At 43.9% G+C, this 20,001-nt stretch overlaps 1 protein-coding gene across 9 annotated transcripts in view; it reads left to right on the forward strand.

Moving 5' to 3' along the window:
* Window positions 1-2,280: 2,280 nt before the first annotated feature.
* akap11 (A-kinase anchoring protein 11) overlaps window positions 2,281-20,001 on the forward strand; it is a 60,250-nt gene continuing 42,529 nt past the window's right edge. For 3 of the 9 annotated variants that reach the window (XM_090230147.1, XM_021597626.3, XM_021597629.3), the window contains exons 1-9: window positions 2,281-2,462; window positions 8,104-8,200; window positions 8,329-8,439; window positions 8,520-8,573; window positions 8,660-8,791; window positions 12,468-12,711; window positions 12,852-16,558; window positions 16,692-16,847; window positions 16,955-17,274. In XM_090230147.1, the coding sequence (XP_090086273.1) occupies window positions 8,141-8,200; window positions 8,329-8,439; window positions 8,520-8,573; window positions 8,660-8,791; window positions 12,468-12,711; window positions 12,852-16,558; window positions 16,692-16,847; window positions 16,955-17,274 (4,784 nt within the window). In that variant the 5' untranslated portion in view covers window positions 2,281-2,462; window positions 8,104-8,140. The remainder of the gene's footprint in view (window positions 2,463-8,103; window positions 8,201-8,328; window positions 8,440-8,519; window positions 8,574-8,659; window positions 8,792-12,467; window positions 12,712-12,851; window positions 16,559-16,691; window positions 16,848-16,954; window positions 17,275-20,001) is intronic. The other 6 variants (XM_021597627.3, XM_090230144.1, XM_090230143.1 and 3 more) reach the window with 3 other exon arrangements.

Genomic DNA, 20,001 nt, shown 5'->3' on the forward strand with positions numbered 1-20,001 from the left:
TAACTGATGACCCCACTGCCACCACTTTGTTCACAACGTTGACATCAGCAAACCGCTTGCCAACATGACGCCATACACATGGTCTGCGGATGTGAGGCTGGTACTGCCAAATTCTCTAAAACGACGTTGGGGCGGCTTATGATAGAGAAATGAACATTACATTATCTGGAAACAGCTCTGGTGGACATTCCTTCAGTCACTATGCCAATCGCACGCTCCCTCAACTTGAGACATCTATTGCATTGTGTTGTGTGACAAAACTGCACATTTTAGTGGCCTTTTATTGTCCCCAGCACAAGGTGCACCTGCGTAATGATCATGCTGTTTAATCAGCTTCTTGACATGCCACACTTGTCAGGTGGATGGATTATCTTGGCAAAGGAGAAATGCTACCTAACAGGGATGTAAACAAATGTGTGCACAAAATTTGAGAGAAATAAGCTTTTTGTGAATATGGAACCTTTCTGGGATCTTTTGTTTCAGCTCATGAAACATGGGCCCAACACTTTACATGTTGTATGTTTGTTGAGTGTACTTTAAAATGACTAAAGCCAAATCGAAACTGTGTAGAAATGATAATGGACCTACATTCCTAAAGTTCCTTGACTGTGTCCAGCTAGCTAATAACCACCGAAATGAAAGCTAGACAATCAGGGATCATAGACAATTCCAAAAACGATGGATAGAGAACAAAAGTCCTCTATCCATCTATACATCGGTCGACTTTATTTTATACTTGATTTTATGCTGGCAGATATAATCATGGATATGACCATATAAATATAATTAATTAGAATTAAATAGTGTTAGCTCTATTTCTATGGATATCATGCAATCGATTAGTCTGTCTGCGCTTTCTTCCTCCCGGAGAAAGCGAGCGGTGTGTGGACCTGTGTGAAGCTACATTAATCCACATTAAGGATTATCAACAATAGTGGAACAAGCTGTTCGACTTCAAAATAAAAGTTCCCCATTGAAAGTGATTCGAACTACATTAATTTCACATTTCCTTTCAAATGGTATCAAGAATATGAATAGCCTTGCTTCAGATCCTGAGCTACAGACAGTTAAATTTGGGTATGTCATTTTAGGTGAAAATGGGGGGAAAAAAAGGGTTGGATCCTTAAGAGGTTTTGAATCAATTTTAGAACAAAGCTGTAACGCATCTAAATGTGGAAAAAGTCAAGGGGTCTGAATACTTTCCGAAGGATCTGTATATACACGTTACAGGTTTACATATGGAACTTGGGTCCATGAAATGGGGTATCAGCCTACTCAGTGACACCAACCGATTACCATTCTAAAAACGTTTACATCAATTTTAGTGTCAACGTCATCATATTAGGGAACTTTAACTGTGGGAAATCACCTAACTATTCATCATATTGTGGGTGTTGAATGTTCACATTGCAATGTACAGCCTTACCCCATTTCATGGACTCAAGATCCATAGGTATCAGCCTATTCGGTGACAGCATTTAAGATTCCCAATAATGGCAAATTGCAACAGAAATAATGTTTAATCAGTATTTATTTAAAGAAACAATTTGTGCGTCTACAACTTTCTAACTCATCATTATTCACGAATAATTCAGTACTATCCGTAATCATGGTAGCATCCACATTAAAGTAGAAGTGTTTAGAAACTTATTCAATTCTTATTTACAATAAAAGTGACTCCAAAAAAGGCACTACACATTATTTACTATTCATTTCTATTGGGCACAAAATCATCTGAAACACAACCAAAACACGCAGCAAATGCATCCAACATGTTTGTAGAGTCACAGGCTTGATGTAATCATTGCATGTTAGGAATATGAGATCAAATAAGTGAATTTGTTCCAATACTTTTGGTTCCCTAAAATGGGAGACTATGTACAAAAGGTGGTGTAATTTCTCAACAGTTCACCCGATATGGATGAAAACACCCTCAAATTAAGGCTGACACTCTGCTCTTCAATTTCATAGTAATTGTATCATTTCAAATCCAAATTGTTGGAGTACAGAGCCAAAAAAAAAAAAAGGTCACTGTCCCAATACTTTTGGAGCTCACTGTAGGTATACCCCTAATGCAATTCAAAAGTCGAATACATCCACAGTGTGATTTCAACAGATTTGTTCTTATTTTGTGTCAATTAGCCAATTATTGTCTTTTGTTAAAGTAAAACAAAATAAAAATACTGACCTTGTTTAGTGTTATCTTGTCCAAATACAGCATGATGGCACTATTTGTATCCGTTTGTATCACTGTCAATGGGGGACCTTTATTTTGAAGGCAAACCGCAAATTCCACTGTTGTGGCTAAGTCTTATTGTGGCTAGCGCTGAGGGTGATTACTACTGCCTGAATCAGTCTTGTTTTCATGGAATTAACTTTTGTTGGAACATCATCTCGCTTCAACACTTGCTACACGGTGGGAATAACAGGACTGGAGTGGGAGGTTGAATGACGATTTTGTGGTGAATTGACGATACATTATTGTATATTCAGGATGTATTATGCAATGATTTGTAGCTATATGTTAACGCCAGCTAGCCAGCTGTTTTAACGTTAGTGTAATGTGACATGATGATGGGACCGAGGCCCATTGCTAGCTAGCTAGCGTTAGTAGTTAAAGTGTTTGACAGTTAGTCAAGCGATCTTGTTGACACTAACTAAGTAGCTCGCTAAAATAAGTTATTGATTTGCGCAGCGTCGACGCTGATTCAAAATGTGACAGCTACAGCTGTGTATTGGGATGTCACGTCAAATAAATAATTGCCATCCTGTGTGAAAATGCGACACTGCTCGTGTGATGGCCTGCCACAACTTTAAGCTTGATTGCCAGTTAGCGATGTGTGGCTACAGTTATTAATTAATAAGATACTGATTAAAGACACGTTAGATAAAACTAAAAGTTGTTTACTAATCAAACCTATTTGGAGTCTATTCTAATGGTAAATTAAGCTAGCTAGCTCGTTGCTTGATCAGCTGGCTTGCTTGTTGTGGTCAGCCATGGCAGGCAGTTATGTGATTGTGGTTTCATAGCACGTAGGCCTGTCACCACCTCCCCAGACAATGTGGATCTGTAGTTAGGAAATTGCTATATAATATTCCTTATTTTCCAGCCTGATCTTGAATCGAGCTTCCATGTAAATAACCCCCGCTCGTCCCTCATCACACAATAGCAAGAATTAAGATTGCTAGCTACCACTCCCCCTATTGTCAGTAGACTTTATTGAATGCAGTTCCTAGTATCAGCCCAGCAGATGATGTTGTAGCTACACCAACAACAGCTGTACGATAGGAGCTTGGAATTCTGTGCTTCCAACTTTGTGGCAACAGTTTGAGGAAGGCCCTTTCAGCATGACAATGCCCCCATGCACAAAGCTAGGTCCATACAGAAATGGTTTGTACAGATTGGTGTGGGAGAACTTGACTGGTCTGCACAAAGCCCGGACCTCAAACCCATCGAACACCTTTGGGATGAATTGGGGACACTGACTGCGAGACAGGCCTAATTGCCCAACATCACTGCCTGACCTCACTAATGCTCTTGTGGCTTAATGGAAGGAAGTTCCCGCAGCAATTTTCCAACATCTAGTGGAAAGCCTTCACAGAAGAGTGGAGGCTGTTATAGCATCGAAGGGGGGACCAACTCCATATTTATGCCCCTGATTTTTGGAATGAGATGTGTGATGAGCAGGTGTCCACATACTTTTGGTCATGTAGCATATACGGTCCACTGAAAACGGTTCTCTGAATACTGTCAGCTGTAGTTTCAGTCCTGTGTGCTGCTGCATTCCTCTTCCCCTTTCACCCCTCCGCCCACATAGCCACACATTCATGCTGAAACGCCTCAGACTGACCTATTTTAGCTCTTACACAATTCCTGCCATGGCAGATTGTGCTGCTACATCTCCAAAGCTGCTTACAAAGAACCTAAACCAGTAGTAGGTTCCTATTCTGCCATATATCCACACAGTTTGATATGGTCTCTGCATTGGCTTCTTGTGCACTGTTAGCCCATTCTTAGATTGTAATGTAAAACATATACCGTCTATTCACAAACCTGTCTGCTGCCCAGTGGCAAAGCTTGGATATTAAAGGAGTAGGCTCTCCTACACTCCTTAACAGGTCATTTGTGGGTACAGTCTGTGATTTGAATATGAATATAAGCTTAAAGGTCTTTATTTATTTTTCTAAAATGCTATAGGTTACATGAACTGAGCATCATCAAACCGTCATCATGAGGAAATACAACCTGCAACACAGAAACTGAGAGATAAGACACCTGTTAGACTTCCTAGTTCATTGGGGTCAGTGGATAGCAGAACAGCCTGGGGGGGATGAGCAAGTGGGCTGTCCATTATTTCTGCTGCTTGGTTCCCATACATAGAGGACAGTCATCCTGTCGGAGACTAATTGTCTAGACTCATACTCAACCAGCTGCTTTGGACAGCACCTCAAAGAACAGCTCACATTTCTTGGGAAACTTTCTTCCTCATTCACTATAAATATTTGTTCTTCCCTGGGATAGTGTTCAGACTCTAGGTCCACACCCCAGTTGTCTCTACGGCTGTTTGATCATCCATGCAGGCCTTGGGTCTGAAGGAGGGTGTCAGGCATACATAGTTACTATGCCAACATCTAAGGCTGCTGGAAAACTGATAGAAACCTGATCTCTAAATGTATTTCACTTCATCTGAGTGTTGTTTCAGTGCCTCAGTTCAGTTAATCTCCACCTGTCTTTATTTTACTGAGGTGACTGAGGGCTGTGCTGTTGTTGTACATCTAACCTCTTGACCTCTACAGCTGACTTCCTGTTATGACTGTGTTTCTCAGGGTTTGTGTTAAGACTGGATAAAAACGGAGTCTTGTCATCCATCAGTAGGCCTATCTCACTATTTTGTGTTGATTGCATGAACAGTCTAACAGTATCTCACTATTCCCACTACGCTGGCAGTGGAAACGACCTGCTTTATCATGCTGTTGCGCTGTGATGCAGAGTAGCATCTAGCAGCGATACAGAAAGCTTATGTTGGCCAGTGTCAATCTTGCTCCTTACTGACCCATTACAGTTATGTGTGGAGATAGACATGCCGCAGGTCCTTTCTAACCTATGTACAGCAGAGGAGGCTGGTGGGAGGAGTCCCTGGAGGGCAGGTTCGTTATAATGGCTGGAATGGAAACAATCATCAAATAACTATTTGATTTTATTTGGATTTCTTTTAGTCCCCATTTGGACTAATCTTCCAAGAGTCCTTAAACGTTAAAATACAATATAATACATTTCCACATATAACACACTATTACAAACATACATCATATACTAACATAATGACCCAATAAATACTCAATCTAAAAAAAAGATTGATTCTTCATCTACTAAAGTCCCACAACATTTCTATGTATTATATTTAAATCGGTTTAAAATAATGTTTACATTTTATATATTGAAAGGTTTCTGGCTTGCTCAGTTAATTTATTCCATTTATTTCTTTATTGCTCTAAATCGAAATGTTCTTTTGCCTATTTCTCTTTTGTGTCTGGACAACGCATAGATGGTGGACAATCTATATTCTCCAAATCTCCTTGTAAAGCCTGCTGTACCTGTTGAACCGATTGTCTTGCTGAGTAAATTGTAGTATCATCTGCAAATATATTAGCTTGAGTTTCAGCTAAGGCATAGGGAAGGTCATTGGTATATATTAAATAGAGAAGTGGCCTAAGGCATAGGGAAGGTCATTGGTATATATTAAATAGAGAAGTGGCCTAAGGCATAGGGAAGGTCATTGGTATATATTAAATAGAGAAGTGGCCCAAGGCCACTACCTCCTTAAAACCATAATGCATTAATTTTGTCAAAATTATTTTATGATCCACTAAATCAAATGCTGCACTGAAATCTAAAAATAGTACACCTACAAATTTGCCATTATCCATAGCATTGAGCCACTGGTAAGTAATGTCAACCAATGTAGTGGAATGGTTTTTGCGATAAACATGCTGATTGGCTGTAATCAGATTATTCTTTTCCATGTACTCCCATATTGGGAGTAGACTAATTGGTCAACTATTGGCAGGAGTAATGGGTTCTTGCAGTCTTTCGGAATAGGACACAGTTTTGCATGCTTCTATACATTTGCAAACATCCCCTTTTCGAGTGACCAGTTAAATATGTATCTCAGTGGAACTGCAATCTGGGGAAAAGCACAGCGAAGCAAAAAATTGTCCATAAGACCATAACCTGTATATTTACCATCAGGTAATGACTTCAATAGGTTTAACACATCCAGTGACACCGTTTGTAGACTAAAAGAGCAGATCTTATTGCTCATAATATGATCATCAATCCATTGGACAATAGCTTGTTTGGAAGAATGTATGTCTACATTGTTGGTCAGTAATTGAATTTTCTGTGTAAAAAAATCTGCAAAATGATTGTCAACATCAACTGGTTTTGTTATCATTCTCCCGTCAAACTCCACACTAGATGGGCATGATGAGATAGATGTACCAAGTAAGCCCTTAACTGTGTTCCATACCTCTTTAGAATCATCTTTACAATCAATAAAAGCATTGTTGTAAAATAACATTTTTTCCCTTTCGATTCAATTTAACTGCATCATTACGTAATGTTCTATAATTCTGTTCATCAATTTCTAATTTTGACTTGGCTGCTAAGACTTTTGCCATATTTCTTTGAGAAAAAGCCTCACCCAGTTCATCATCAATCCATGGAGATGGACGAGCACCAACTGTACTCTTTCTTATAGGGACATGATGGTCCACTACCTCAGTGAGTAAATCAATAAAACATTTTGTAGTGTGATTTAAATCATCCTCTAGATATATCAACTCCCAGGGTACAGCAGCTAAATCATTTAGAAATAATATTTCTCTTAACCACAATCCTAGGGGGTTTCTTTGGAACCTTGGTGTTCATGGTTATGGTCACAATATTATGGTCTGTCCAGCCCACTGGCATTGATCTGGCTTTTAAGCATCGCAATGGTATATTACAGAAAATCAGATCAATGCATGTGTCTGAGCGATGACCCAACTTAATTGATGATCTAGTGGTATCATTAACCATATGCCAAGAACTGTGGTTTGAAACAAATCTCATCAATTTTGTGCTATTCAAATTATTGTGATCCTTCCAATTTATATTAAAATCACCCAAGATAAATACATCTCTGTTGGTATCTGTGGCCTGGTCAAACCCAGTACATAAGTCATCCAGATAGGACACCTTAGAGCTAGGAGGTCTATACACACATCCTACCAATATGGGTGCCTGATGAGGCAGATGTACTTGAGCCTATAGTGCCTCTATTTGACATACAGTGGGGAGAACAAGTATTTGATACACTCCCGATTTTGCATGTTTTCCTACTTACAAAGCATGTAGAGGTCTGTAATTTTTATCATAGGTACACTTCAACTGTGAGAGACGGAATCTAAAACAAAAATCCAGAATATCACATTGTATGATTTTTTTAAAAGTAATTCATTTGCATTTTATTGCATGACATAAGTATTTGATACATCAGAAAAGCAGAACTTAATATTTAGTACAGAAACCTTTGTTTGCAATTACAGAGATCATACGTTTCCTGTAGTTCTTGACACTGTACATCAAGCAAGGTTTCTTTAAGTTGTTTGTTCTCTCTTTGCACCACCTCCACCTTGCTATATGAACAGTCTGCAGTACCTTTCAGCACCGTGTTCTCTTTCCTTAGATCATCAATCTGACGTTGGCTGAATTCTAGACTGGCACATAATGCATTGATGTCCTCTCGCAATATATCCAATAATTGATATATGAAGCCCTTTTTACATCAGCGGAGTGCTTATACAGAAACCCAGCCTAAAACCCCAAACAGCAATCAATGCAGATGTAGAAGCATGGAGCAGATGTCAATGGAACGGAGTCAAACGTGGTTTCCGTATGTTTGACTCCGTTCCATTAATTCCATTCCAGCCTTTACAATGAGCCTGTCCTCCTGTTTTTCATTCTTATCTTTGAGACTTGTTAGTTAGTCAGAATTGAATGATATCGAAATGTATTTGGCGTGATCTCAACTCTCTCCTTCTCTTTCTCTCCTTCTACAGGTGAGTGGCTAGTCCGTCACGCTGAGCCTGCGTTGCCATGGACGCCTGTGCCCGTATCCGAGGAGTTCCTCTCAGGACCAGAACTTCCAGGAAAGAGGTTTGAGTCAGAATGCCATCTTCTGATTGACTGATCGATTGGTTGATTTAATATGATTATTGAAGGCTTGGTGCTGTGTGTGAGGTCGTTCATGTGTGTAACCTGAGTTAACCTCTAATTGTGTGTAGGCGGTGCGTGACGGCGGGACTCCGTGTATGAAGAGCCTTCTGAGCAGCAGAAAGGAGCTGTGCAGCGTGGGATTGGAGCTGCAGACCAGAGATACTCCATGCCTGACTGAGGTATGTGTTACAGCTCTCACCCACACTTTGATTATGACTTCATGATATGCAATTTCCCTGACGTCCCTTTCTTCCCTCAGATCCATTTTGTGTGTTTGCCTGGTCACTCTGAAGGGGAGGATCTAACTCTACAGGTGACAGTTACTGCACCAGCTCTGACTTCTGTAGTTCAATTAATGTCTTATTAATTGATGTTATTTGTGTGATGTTCTGTCCCCAGGCCCTTTCTTCTCTCCCGGGGGACCTGGCGGAGCTGCTGAGGTCTCTCCACGTCACCAGCCTGAGAAACGAAGAGGTGCTGCTACTGAAGGACAGCAGGAGATCAGCCGACAGGAGGGACTCTTCTACTCAGGTTAACATGACAGGAGAGGAAGTTTCTAATAGGTAAAGGGTCTGTAGACTGCTTCAGAGGAAATACGGTATTTCACAGGTAAATAAGAGTTCAATATACAGTACCCTTAAAGTTTGGACAAATCTACTCATTCAAAGGTTTTTCTTTATTTTGACTGTTTTCTAAGTTGTAGAATAATAGTGAAGACATCAACACTATGAAATAACACATGGAATCATGTAGTAACCAAAAAAAGTGTTAAACAAATTTAAATATATTTGAGATTCTTCAAAGTAGCCACCCTTTTCCTTGAAGACAGCTTTGCACACTCTTGGCGTTCTCTACCAGCTTCTTGAGGAATAGTTTTCCAACAGTCTTGAAGGAGTTCCCACATATGCTGAACACTTGTTGACTGCTTTTCCTTCACTCTGCAGTCTAACTCATCCCAAACCATCTCAATTGGGTTGAGGTCTGGTGTTGTGGAGGACAGGTAATCTGATGCAGTACTCCATCACTCTTCTTCTTGGTCAAATTGCACTTAGACAGCCTGTGTGTTGGGTCATTGTCCTGTTAAAAAACAAATGATCGTCCCACTAAGCGCAAACCAGATGGGATGGTGTATCTCTGCAGAATGCTGTTTTAGCCATGCTGGTTAAGTGTACCTTGAATTCTAAATAAATCAGTGTCACCAGCAAAGCACCATCACACCACCTCACCGGCTTCATGGTGGGAACCACACATGTAGAGATCATCCCTTCACCTACTCTGTATCTCACAAAGACACGGCGGTTGGAACCAAAAATCTCAAATTTGGACTCATCAGACCAAAGGACAGATTTCCACCAGTCTAATGTCCATTTCTCATGTTTCTTGGCCCAAGCAAGTCTCTTCTTATTGGTGTCCTTTTAGTAGTGATTTCTTTGCAGCAATTTGGCCATGAAGACCTGATTCACGGAGTCTCAGTTGTTGAGATGTGTCTGTTACTTGAACTCTGTGAAGCATTTATTTGGGCTGCAATCTCAGGTGCAGTTAACTCTACTGAACTTATCCTCTGCAGCAGAGGTAACTCTGGGTTTTCCTTTGCTGTGGTGGTTTCATCATAGTTCTTGATGGTTTTTGCAACTCCACTTGAAGAAACTTTAAAAGTTCTTGACATTTTCCGTGTTGACTGACCTTCATGTCTTAACCTTTCTAGCGCAGGCATTCCACTAGCGGAACCCCTCGACAACATTCCGCTGAAAATATATTTTTTAGAAATATGTAACTTTCACACATTAACAAGTCCAATACAGCAAATGAAAGAAACTTTTTGTTAATCTACCCATCGTGTTCGATTTTTAAAAATGCTTTACAGCGAAAGCAAAACATATGATTATGTTAGATCACCGTAAAAAAAACACAGCCATTTTTCCAGCCAAAGATAGGAGTCACAAAAAGCAGAAATATAGATAAAATGAATCACTAACCTTTGATGATCTTCATCAGATGACACTCATAGGACATCATGTTACACAATACATGTATGTTTTGTTCGATAATATGCATATTTATATCCAAAAATATCAGTTTACATTGGCGCGTTTCGTGCAGTAATGTTTTGATTCCAAAACATCCGGTGATTTTGCAGAAATACTCATAATAAACATTGATAAAAGATACAAGTGTTATTCACAGAACTAAAGATAGACTTCTCCTTAATGCAACTGCGGTGTCAGATTTCAAAAAAACTTTACAGAAAAAGCATAATCTGAGAACGGCGCTCAGAACCCAATCCAGTCAGAGAAATATCTGCCATTTTGGAGTCAACAGAAGTTAGAAATAACACTATAAATATTCACTTACCTTTGATTATCTTCATCAGAAGGCACTCCCAGGAATCCCAGTTCGACAATAAATGAATGATTTGTTCCCTAAAGTCCATCATTTATGTCCAAATAGCCACTTGTTGTTAGTGTGTTCAGCCCAGTAATCCATCTTCGTCCAGACAAAAACTCGAAAAGTTCCATTACAGGTCTTAGAAACAAGTCAAACGATGTATGGAATCAATCTTTAGGATGTTTTTAACATAAAACATCAATAATGTTCCAACCGGAGAATTCCTATGTCGGAAGAAAAGCACTGGAACGAGAGCTAACTCTGTCGGGAGCGCACGTCACGAGCCTGAGACACTCTGCCAGACCACTGACTCAAACAGGTCTCATGAGCCCCTCCTTTATAGTAGAATCCTCATTCAAGTTTCTAAAGACGGTTGACATCTAGTGGAAGCCGTAGGAAGTGCAACTTGACTCCATAGACACTGTATTCGGTAGGCCAAGCTTTGAAAAACTACAAACCTCAGATTTCCCACTTCCTGGTTGGATTTTTCTCAGGTTTTCGCCTGCCATATGAGTTATGTTATACTCACAGACATCATTCAAACAGTTTTAGAAACTTCAGAGTGTTTTCTATCCAAAACTAATAACAATATGCATATATTAGCAGTTGGGACAGAGTAGGAGGCAGTTCACTCTGGGCACGCTATTCATCCAAAAGTGAAAATGCTGCCCCCTATCCCAAAAAGGTTAAAGTAATGATGGACTGTCGTTTTTCTTTGCTTATTTGAGCTGTTCTTGCCATAATATGGACTTGGTCTTTTACCAAATAGTGCTATGTTCTGTATGCCATCTCTACCTTGTCACAACACAACTGATTGGCTCAAATGTATTAAGAAGGAAAGAAATTCCTCAAGTGAACTTTTAACAAAGCACACCTGTTAATTGAAATGCATTCCAGGTGACTACCTCATGAAGCTGGTTGAGAGAATGCCAAGAATATGCAAAGCTGTCATCAAGCCAAAGGCTGGCTACTTTGAAGAACCTCAAATATATAAAATTGATTTTGATTTGTTTAACACTTTTTTTTTTTTGGGTACTACATTATTCCATGTGTTATTTCATAGTGTTGATGTCTTCACTATTATTCTACAATGTAGAAAATAGTAAAAATAAAGACAAACCCATGAATGAGTAGGTGTCAACATTTTTGACTGGTACTGTAGTTTCCAAGCTGATTCATTGGACCTTCCTTAGGCTGTGTGCAAAGGTCTGAGAGATTCTGTGTTTTCACCCTGTTGACCAGAACAAGGTGTACAGATTTCTGGGATAGTGTGGCTGCTTGTTTTCTCACCCGTGATTGCCACGTTGTCTTGCCTTGTGTCTGCTAGTGTTCAGTCTGGCTCTGCAGCTTTGTGGTTACATTGTTTGTGACTGACAGACTTGCAGACATATGTGTGGTTACAGTGTGTGTGACAGGCAGATAAACAGAAAGGCAGTACAACTAAAACTCAGACCCTCTACCCACGGTGGCCAAGATAGAAGTGGTGCAGAGTGTTCTATTCTGCATATACAACAACACATCAGACCACAATCAGACATGCAGACATAACAGGACTGTCCCAGTAGAGCCCCTCTCTCTGTAAGACACATACAGAAGAATAGAAAACACCTGTGTGAATTCCTGTGAGTTTACATATCCAGATACACTCAGATGATTAGAACGCTTTGGTCTGATGCACTCCCGGACATGGAGGCACTGACAGTCTGCAGTTTACCAGTGGCAAGTGTTCGAGTTGTTTTATTCCTCAAAGAGCTGATTGTCCCTTTGCAGTAAGAATCAACAAGGCAGCCAGCAAACTGCGTCTTTTCTCTCTCCTCCACAGCAGCAGTGCTGGCTGAAGGCGGTGTGTGTTCTGAGACCCAGCCCCAGCCAGGCCATTGTTGGTGTGTTGGTGGGCCTTCTGGGGCGTTACGCTGCGGGGGTCCGCTATGCCCTGGAGCTCCAGGCCCTCCACAAGGGCACGGCTGAGTCCTGCCAGCCCGAGGACGATAACACCAACCAGTCTGTGTCGTCCATCGAAGACGACTTTGTCACCGCTCTGGAACACCTGGAGGAAGACGACAACTGTAGGTTCATCACAACTATGTAGCGGGATGTTCAATAGAGCTTGATGTGTTAATTTACTGTTGCATAATCTGAAGTGTTTTTTTATATTAAGACATCCTCGTTTACCACTGCTCTCTATCCCTCTTGTCTCTTTCCCTAGCCAATGGCTCTTATCTCCATGGAAACCAGCGTGATGTGGCCTCCCAGACTGTCCCCGCCAACAAGAGAAACAAGGATCTATCAGGTTCCAGGATCATAATCAGCTCTGCCCCCAGGAAGTCCTTAACCAATCGCAGGTCTCCCCCAGAGGTGTCCATTACTGTACAGCACTCCAGAGGAGCAGAGTCCCAGTGGACCCTCTACAGCCCAAGAGCCCAGCTCCCCTCCCTCACGCGACCTGTCAGCGAATCAGAGGAATCGAATGGCTCAAGCCCTAGTCCAATCATCTTTCTAGATGAGGTTGGCTACCAGAAGAGTCTCAAAGCGACACTGGACATCCCTCAGATCCCTGGGGGACCAACGGACAGGGTGGAGGACTCTGACTCTGAGGTCAGCGAGTTCTTCGACAGCTTTGACCAGTTTGATGATCTAGATGAACTGAGCTCAGAGAGCTGTACACTCACTCTGCCTCTAGACCCGACATCTTGCATTTCTCCCACCGACCTAGACCAGAAGAAGAAGTACACTGAGGCTGGTACTGGCAAGTCGGGGTCCAAGAAAGTGTCCCGAAGCTGTTCCACTATGAACCCCCACCGGTTCGACCAGCGCACCCTACCGGCCAATGTGAAGAAACCCACCCCGCTCAGAAGCCCCCTTCCCCCTGGATCTCCCTTCGGATCCCCTGACTCCCCCCGGCCGGCCCGGACCTCTTGTGAGGAGAGTGGAGGTCTTCTCTTCAGCCCTGTCAGCTCTTCAGCCTTCAGCCCTTTGGGAGACGGAGGAGCTCTGGATTTCTTCTGGAAGACCGAGGGAGAGGTAGGAGATGTGTCAGAGCTACGGAAACCGCAGGACCTTTGTACCCTCTACAAAACCTACTCAGACTTTGCCAGCAGTTTGTCCAAGGAGATCCTGGGCTCCGTGTGTGGATACCAGTCTCCCGTGGACCTCAACGACAACAAGAACCTGAGCTGTGTCTGTCACAAGGAGTTCCAGAACCAGTCTGGGCACGTCATGAAGCTGTCTGAGATCCAGGAGACGGTGACTGTCTCCAAGCTGCAGCAGAAGCCCCAGTCTCTGAAGGACGGCATCCAGAGGTTCGCTACAGACTTGGTAGAGATGAGTCTGGGCAGCGCTCTGAGAGACCTGCAGAAGGGAATGTCCTCCTGCACCACCACGCTCTGCCACCTGGCCGCCAGACTCACCTCATCTGTCTTCCAGATGGCCTTCCAGGAGATCGGCATGCGCCACGCCTACGTCCTGAAGGAACGGGCCGTCAACGGACTGGCTGGGTTCCTGGTGGGAGAGGCGGTGTCAGGGGCTCTGAAAGACTTCCTGATGGTGAAGAAGCAGATGTTCAACAGCACGGTGACGCAGTTTGCCGCTGACCTGGCAGAGGAGCTGGTGTTTGAGGGGATGATGGAAGTGTGTCAGTTCTCCCATCCCTCCACCCCCCTCACCCCCAGCGATTGGTCCTTCGGGGTGGGGGAGGACGACGATGAGGAAGTGGTGTCTTCCTATGCCTCGGACCTCTCAGAGTCTGTCCTCCAGGAGGCCTTCATAGAACTGTCCCAGGCTGATGTTGCCTTCAGTACCCAGGCAGCCATCAGTGTCTCTGTGAACAACATCTGCTACGTCAGCACTGTCGACACACACACCACCTGCAGTACCGCCTCAGGCCACCAGGCTTTCTACGTTAACCCACCCGAGGAAGGCCCAGGTCCATCAGGCGAAGATGGCTGTACGGTGAAGAAGGCGCTGTTCTGTGTGTCTGGAATGGCCAGCTGTGTACCGGTCCCCCAGGCAGGCCAGGCCATCTCCCACCTCCACGACTCAGAGGAGCTCTGCCAGTGTAAGACCAGCCTGGCTCAGACCAGCCCCAAGAGGATCTGCAGCTCAGAGAACAGAGTGGTAACCACAACCTCCTCTGATGCTACTGCTGCCACACAAACTGACCTGCTGTCAAAGACCCACTTTCATAACTTCTCTGGCAACATGGTGGATATGATAGTGAGTGAAGCATGTGAACTGATGACTGCCACGAAGATGAAGAAGAAGGTGGAGGACTGTGCTGACTTCCTTTCTAAGACCATAGTGGGTCGGGGACCTCCATCCGGACAGGAGGGTAGTGTCACTGACCAGACCTCCCTCTACTCTCTCCACCCTCCCTTTCAGACCCCAGGAGGAGTGAACTCTGAGTCAGGCTCCAAGACCAGCAGAGCAGTCGCTGAGACCCTGCCTGTGATGATGAACACTCTAGAGGTGCCAGGGTTGGAGATTGGAGGCTGGGTAGGCAGGAAGATGACCACCTGCGAGGAGATGGTTCCCAGTCCTGGTCACAAGCCCAACAGGACCCCTGGTACACCCCCCTCGACCCCCCAGCAGCCCAGCGAGGTGTCCCAGGAGAAACAGATCAAGCAGTTCTCCAAGAAGCTGAAAGAAAAGCTGGCCAAGGAGTTCTCCACCGCCACCCCTCCTCCCACCCCACACTACCAGCCAGGACCCGAGCCCAAAGAATCCACCTCTGAGACAGACAAGGCTGACTTCATGCTCAAACTGATGAGGTCTCTGTCTGAGGAGGCAGACGGGAACGAGGAGGAGGAGGAGGAAGAAGAAGAGGGTGGAGTAGAAGGGGTTAACTCTGTAACTGAGACAGGAAGCCGTATGCAGCCAGAGCTCAACTTCTTGGATGGAGGACACAAGATGGCCGACAAGGGAGCCCTCCATTACGCAGAGCGCCTGGCGTGCCACATCGTCTCCATGGCGACAGAGATAGACACCCTGGGAGGAGTGGAGGATGGAGGTAGAAGGATGGTGGAGGGCAGGGAGGAGAGGAGAGACAGCATGGCCCAGTTCTCAGCGCAGACCCTGAACACGCTGTGGATATACGCTGGCGAGGTGGCGGGAGAGGTGATCAGCGACGTGAAGAGGATAATGTGGTCAGGACAGTGTCGCCACAGTGCGCTCACACAAGGCAGCCAGGAGCAGTCGGGGGAATGCCCTCACCACCACCAACCCCAGCCTAGTGAACACAGCAGGGACTGCAGGGTGGGTCATCTGGCTGAACTGTGGTCCAGTGACCTCCTCTCGTCTGTCCTCCACCCATCCACCTCTACCCCCAGCTCTGGCCTATCCTCTGACTACCCCAGCTGTGAGAGTGTGACAGATGAGTACGCTGGCTACCTCATCAGGGTGCTAAAGAAAGAGGGAGGCAGCAGGGAGCTGGTCCTGGATCAGTATGCCAGCCGTCTGGCCTACCGCTCCATCAAACTGGGCCTGGCCCATGCTGCCCGCAACATGAAGAAGAGACCCTCCAGGCACCACTCCTCCAGGAGGCTCCAGCAGAATGGCTGCAGGGGACCCAATGCCGAGCCATTCGTACCCAGGGACGAAGCAGGGAGAGTGGGATCTCCTTCCAGAGATGTTGATGATGGGAGCCAGAGGGAGTACATGGAGCTGGTGAACTTCGCAGAGTCGTTGGCGTGCAACATCACCTGTGACGTCACACGCAAGCTCTGTGTGCCGTCGGTCCGACTACCCAAGTCCAGGACTGACTCGTGTCTGTATAAGAAGTCCAAGCTGGAGGACATGGCAGAGCGCCTGATCAGGAACTCCTTCTCATGCCCCCTGCTGTACAAGGAGGGGAATAGCAGGCAGTACCACAGCACAGGCAGCCTGTACGACGGTGGCTACAGCAGTGGAGTCATGGAGGTTAGTTTGGTTTATTTCATATTTATATTTTAGTAGGCAAAGATACTGTTAACATGGAGACATTGAATGAAGAAGTCTGATTCATTGTAGCATCACATCAGCTTGCTCTAATTCCCAGCGTTTGTCTCTGCAGGTCCTGGAACACTATGCCAGGAACATAGTGGACGACACGTTGGAGATGGGCCTGGCCTCGACAGGAAGCCCAGCCCTGCAGGGTCCATACAGACACCACTCTGAGAGGCGAGCAGTGGGCTCTGCACTAGGGGAAACAACCTGCCGATACTGCCAGGTCTCAGGAAGTCTCTTTTTTCTATGGATTACTTATGAGGATCTAGCACCCACCATTTTTAGTTTTTTGGTACAGTCTTTGAGTATGCATGTTGTTTGTTATTCCAGGTCAGGGAGTGTCTGTTCTGCTCACGGCCCAACAGGCAGCACCTCCTCGGGGGAGGAGCAGGCCAGAGGAGGAGGCTGGAAGGGGATGTGGGGGTGTGCGGCCTGGAGATCCCTGAGATCCACATCGATCTGGACCGCAGGGCTGTGTTCGCAGAGGAGATGGTCACTACGGCGATGGAGGGGGCCAAGCGCGAGCTGAGCAACACCAGCCTGAACGCCGACAGCGGGATCGGACACGACGGGTACAGCTTCGCCGAGAGCCTGACCGCCGAGATCATGACATCAGCACTATCCAACACACGCCAGACCACCAACCTCAGGTACACTGTGACAACACCAGTATTGAAACCACGGAACATAACTACCTTCCGGTGCATTATAACATTGGCTGAAATAGTACTCACACACAACTACTTCATGTTTCTAAATTATTTCTTTATTCAGACAAAGGGTACTGCTATGGGATCCCCCGTGGCTCCTAACTATGCTAATGTCTATGTGGGTTACATGGAGAAACAGTCAATTCTCAATCTTCTCAAAAATGTTTTCTTGCCTAACATTATTATGTGGAAACGGTACACTGATGATATTTTTGTTCTATGGAGGGGTGATGCTAAACAGCTCCAGGTATTCCATGCTTTTACTAACTCTTATTCTGAGCACCTGAGATTTTTTATGCAATCTGAGACGCGTCAAATCAGTTTCTTGATCTTCTGATCTTGTGTGAGGATAATGTTCTATACACTGATCTTTACAGGAAACCTACTGGTTCTAACAGGGTTGATAGCTGTCACCCGCTTCCCTTGAAAAACAGTTTGCCCTACAGCCAATTCTGTCCAATCAAAAGAATTTGCGAAAAACTATCAGATTTCGACAGAAATATGACTGAGATGCAAAGAAAATTCAAGGAGAAGGGGTACAAAAATGGTCAGATTATTACTGTCCTTGAGAAAAATCCAAAACAAATCGAGACATGATCTCTCAAGGAGTCTCGCAAAAAGAAGCATTCTTGTGTTCTTACTACCTGCTATTCAAAGTGTTCTGAACAAACGAAGGGAATCATTTCAAACGTTGGCACATTCTAAGATCCGATGACCATATCGGTAATGTATTTTCAGACCCTCCCTTGATCGTATTCTCGCGGGGCAGAAATCTCAGAGACCAATTGGTACACTCTGATTTACCACTCCACAATACCCCTGCACAAGGTCTATTTGCGCCTCTCACGGATGGAAACTACAAGTGTAATGGCTGTGCTCAATGCAAAGGCACTTACAAATGTAGATCCTTCAAACACCCTCAAACAGGGAAACAGATCCCAATCAAAGGTGTTATCACATGCTCCACTAAGGCAGTTATTTATCTTATACAGTGTCAAGAAAAAGTATGTGAACCCTTTGGAATTACCTGGATTTCTGCATGAATTAGTCATACAATTTGATCTGATCTTCAGCTTAGTCACAACAATAGACAAACACGGTGTTTAAACTAATAACAAACATTATTGTATTTTTCTTGTCTATTGAATATACAATTTAAACATTCACAGTGTAGGTTGTAAAAAGTATGTGAACCCCTAGGCTAATGACTTCTCCAAATGCTAATTGAAGTCAGGAGTCAGCTAACATCAAATCAAAGTTTATTTGTCATGTGTGCTGAATACAACAGGTGAAGACCATACAGTGCAATGCTTACTTACAGGCTCTAACCAATGGTGCAAAAAAAGGTATTAGGTGAACAATAGGTAGGTAAAGAAATAAAACAACAGTAAAAAGACAGGCTATATACAGTAGCGAGGCAATAAAAGTAGCGAGGCTACATACAGACACCGGTTAGTCAGGCTGAGGTAGTATGTAGATGTGGTTAAAGTGACTATGCATATACAGTGCCTTGCGAAAGTATTCGGCCCCCTTGAACTTTGCGACCTTTTGCCACATTTCAGGCTTCAAACATAAAGATATAAAACTGTATTTTTTTGTGAAGAATCAACAATAAGTGGGACACAATCATGAAGTGGAACGACATTTATTGGATATTTCAAACTTTTTTAACAAATCAAAAACTGAAAAATTGGGCGTGCAAAATTTTTCAGCCCCTTTACTTTCAGTGCAGCAAACTCTCTCCAGAAGTTCAGTGAGGATCTCTGAATGATCCAATGTTGACCTAAATGACTAAGGATGATAAATACAATCCACCTGTGTGTAATCAAGTCTCCATATAAATGCACCTACACTGTGATAGTCTCAGAGGTCCGTTAAAAGCGCAGAGAGCATCATGAAGAACAAGGAACACACCAGGCAGGTCCGAGATACTGTTGTGAAGAAGTTTAAAGCCGGATTTGGATACAAAAAGATTTCCCAAGCTTTAAACATCCCAAGGAGCACTGTGCAAGCGATAATATTGAAATGGAAGGAGTATCAGACCACTGCAAATCTACCAAGACCTGGCCGTCCCTCTAAACTTTCAGCTCATACAAGGAGAAGACTGATCAGAGATGCAGCCAAGAGGCCCATGATCACTCTGGATGAACTGCAGAGATCTACAGCTGAGGTGGGAGACTCTGTCCATAGGACAACAATCAGTCGTATATTGCACAAATATGTCCTTTATGGAAGAGTGGCAAGAAGAAAGCCATTTCGTAAAGATATCCATAAAAAGTGTCGTTTAAAGTTTGCCACAAGCCACCTGGGAGACACACCAAACATGTGGAAGAAGGTGCTCTGGTCAGATGAAACCAAAATTGAACTTTTTGGCAACAATGCAAAACGTTATGTTTGGCGTAAAAGCAACACAGCTGAACACACCATCCCCACTGTCAAACATGGTGGTGGCAGCATCATGGTTTGGGCCTGCTTTTCTTCAGCAGGGACAGGGAAGATGGTTAAAATTTATGGGAAGATGGATGGAGCCAAATACAGGACCATTCTGGAAGAAAACCTGATGGAGTCTGCAAAAGACCTGAGACTGGGACGGAGATTTGTCTTCCAACAAGACAATGATCCAAAACATAAAGCAAAATCTACAATGGAATGGTTCAAAAATAAACA

Source organism: Oncorhynchus mykiss, chromosome 3, assembly GCF_057628025.1.
Source record: "Oncorhynchus mykiss isolate SJ-2025 chromosome 3, ASM5762802v1, whole genome shotgun sequence".
Classification (NCBI taxonomy): Eukaryota; Metazoa; Chordata; class Actinopteri; order Salmoniformes; family Salmonidae; genus Oncorhynchus; species Oncorhynchus mykiss.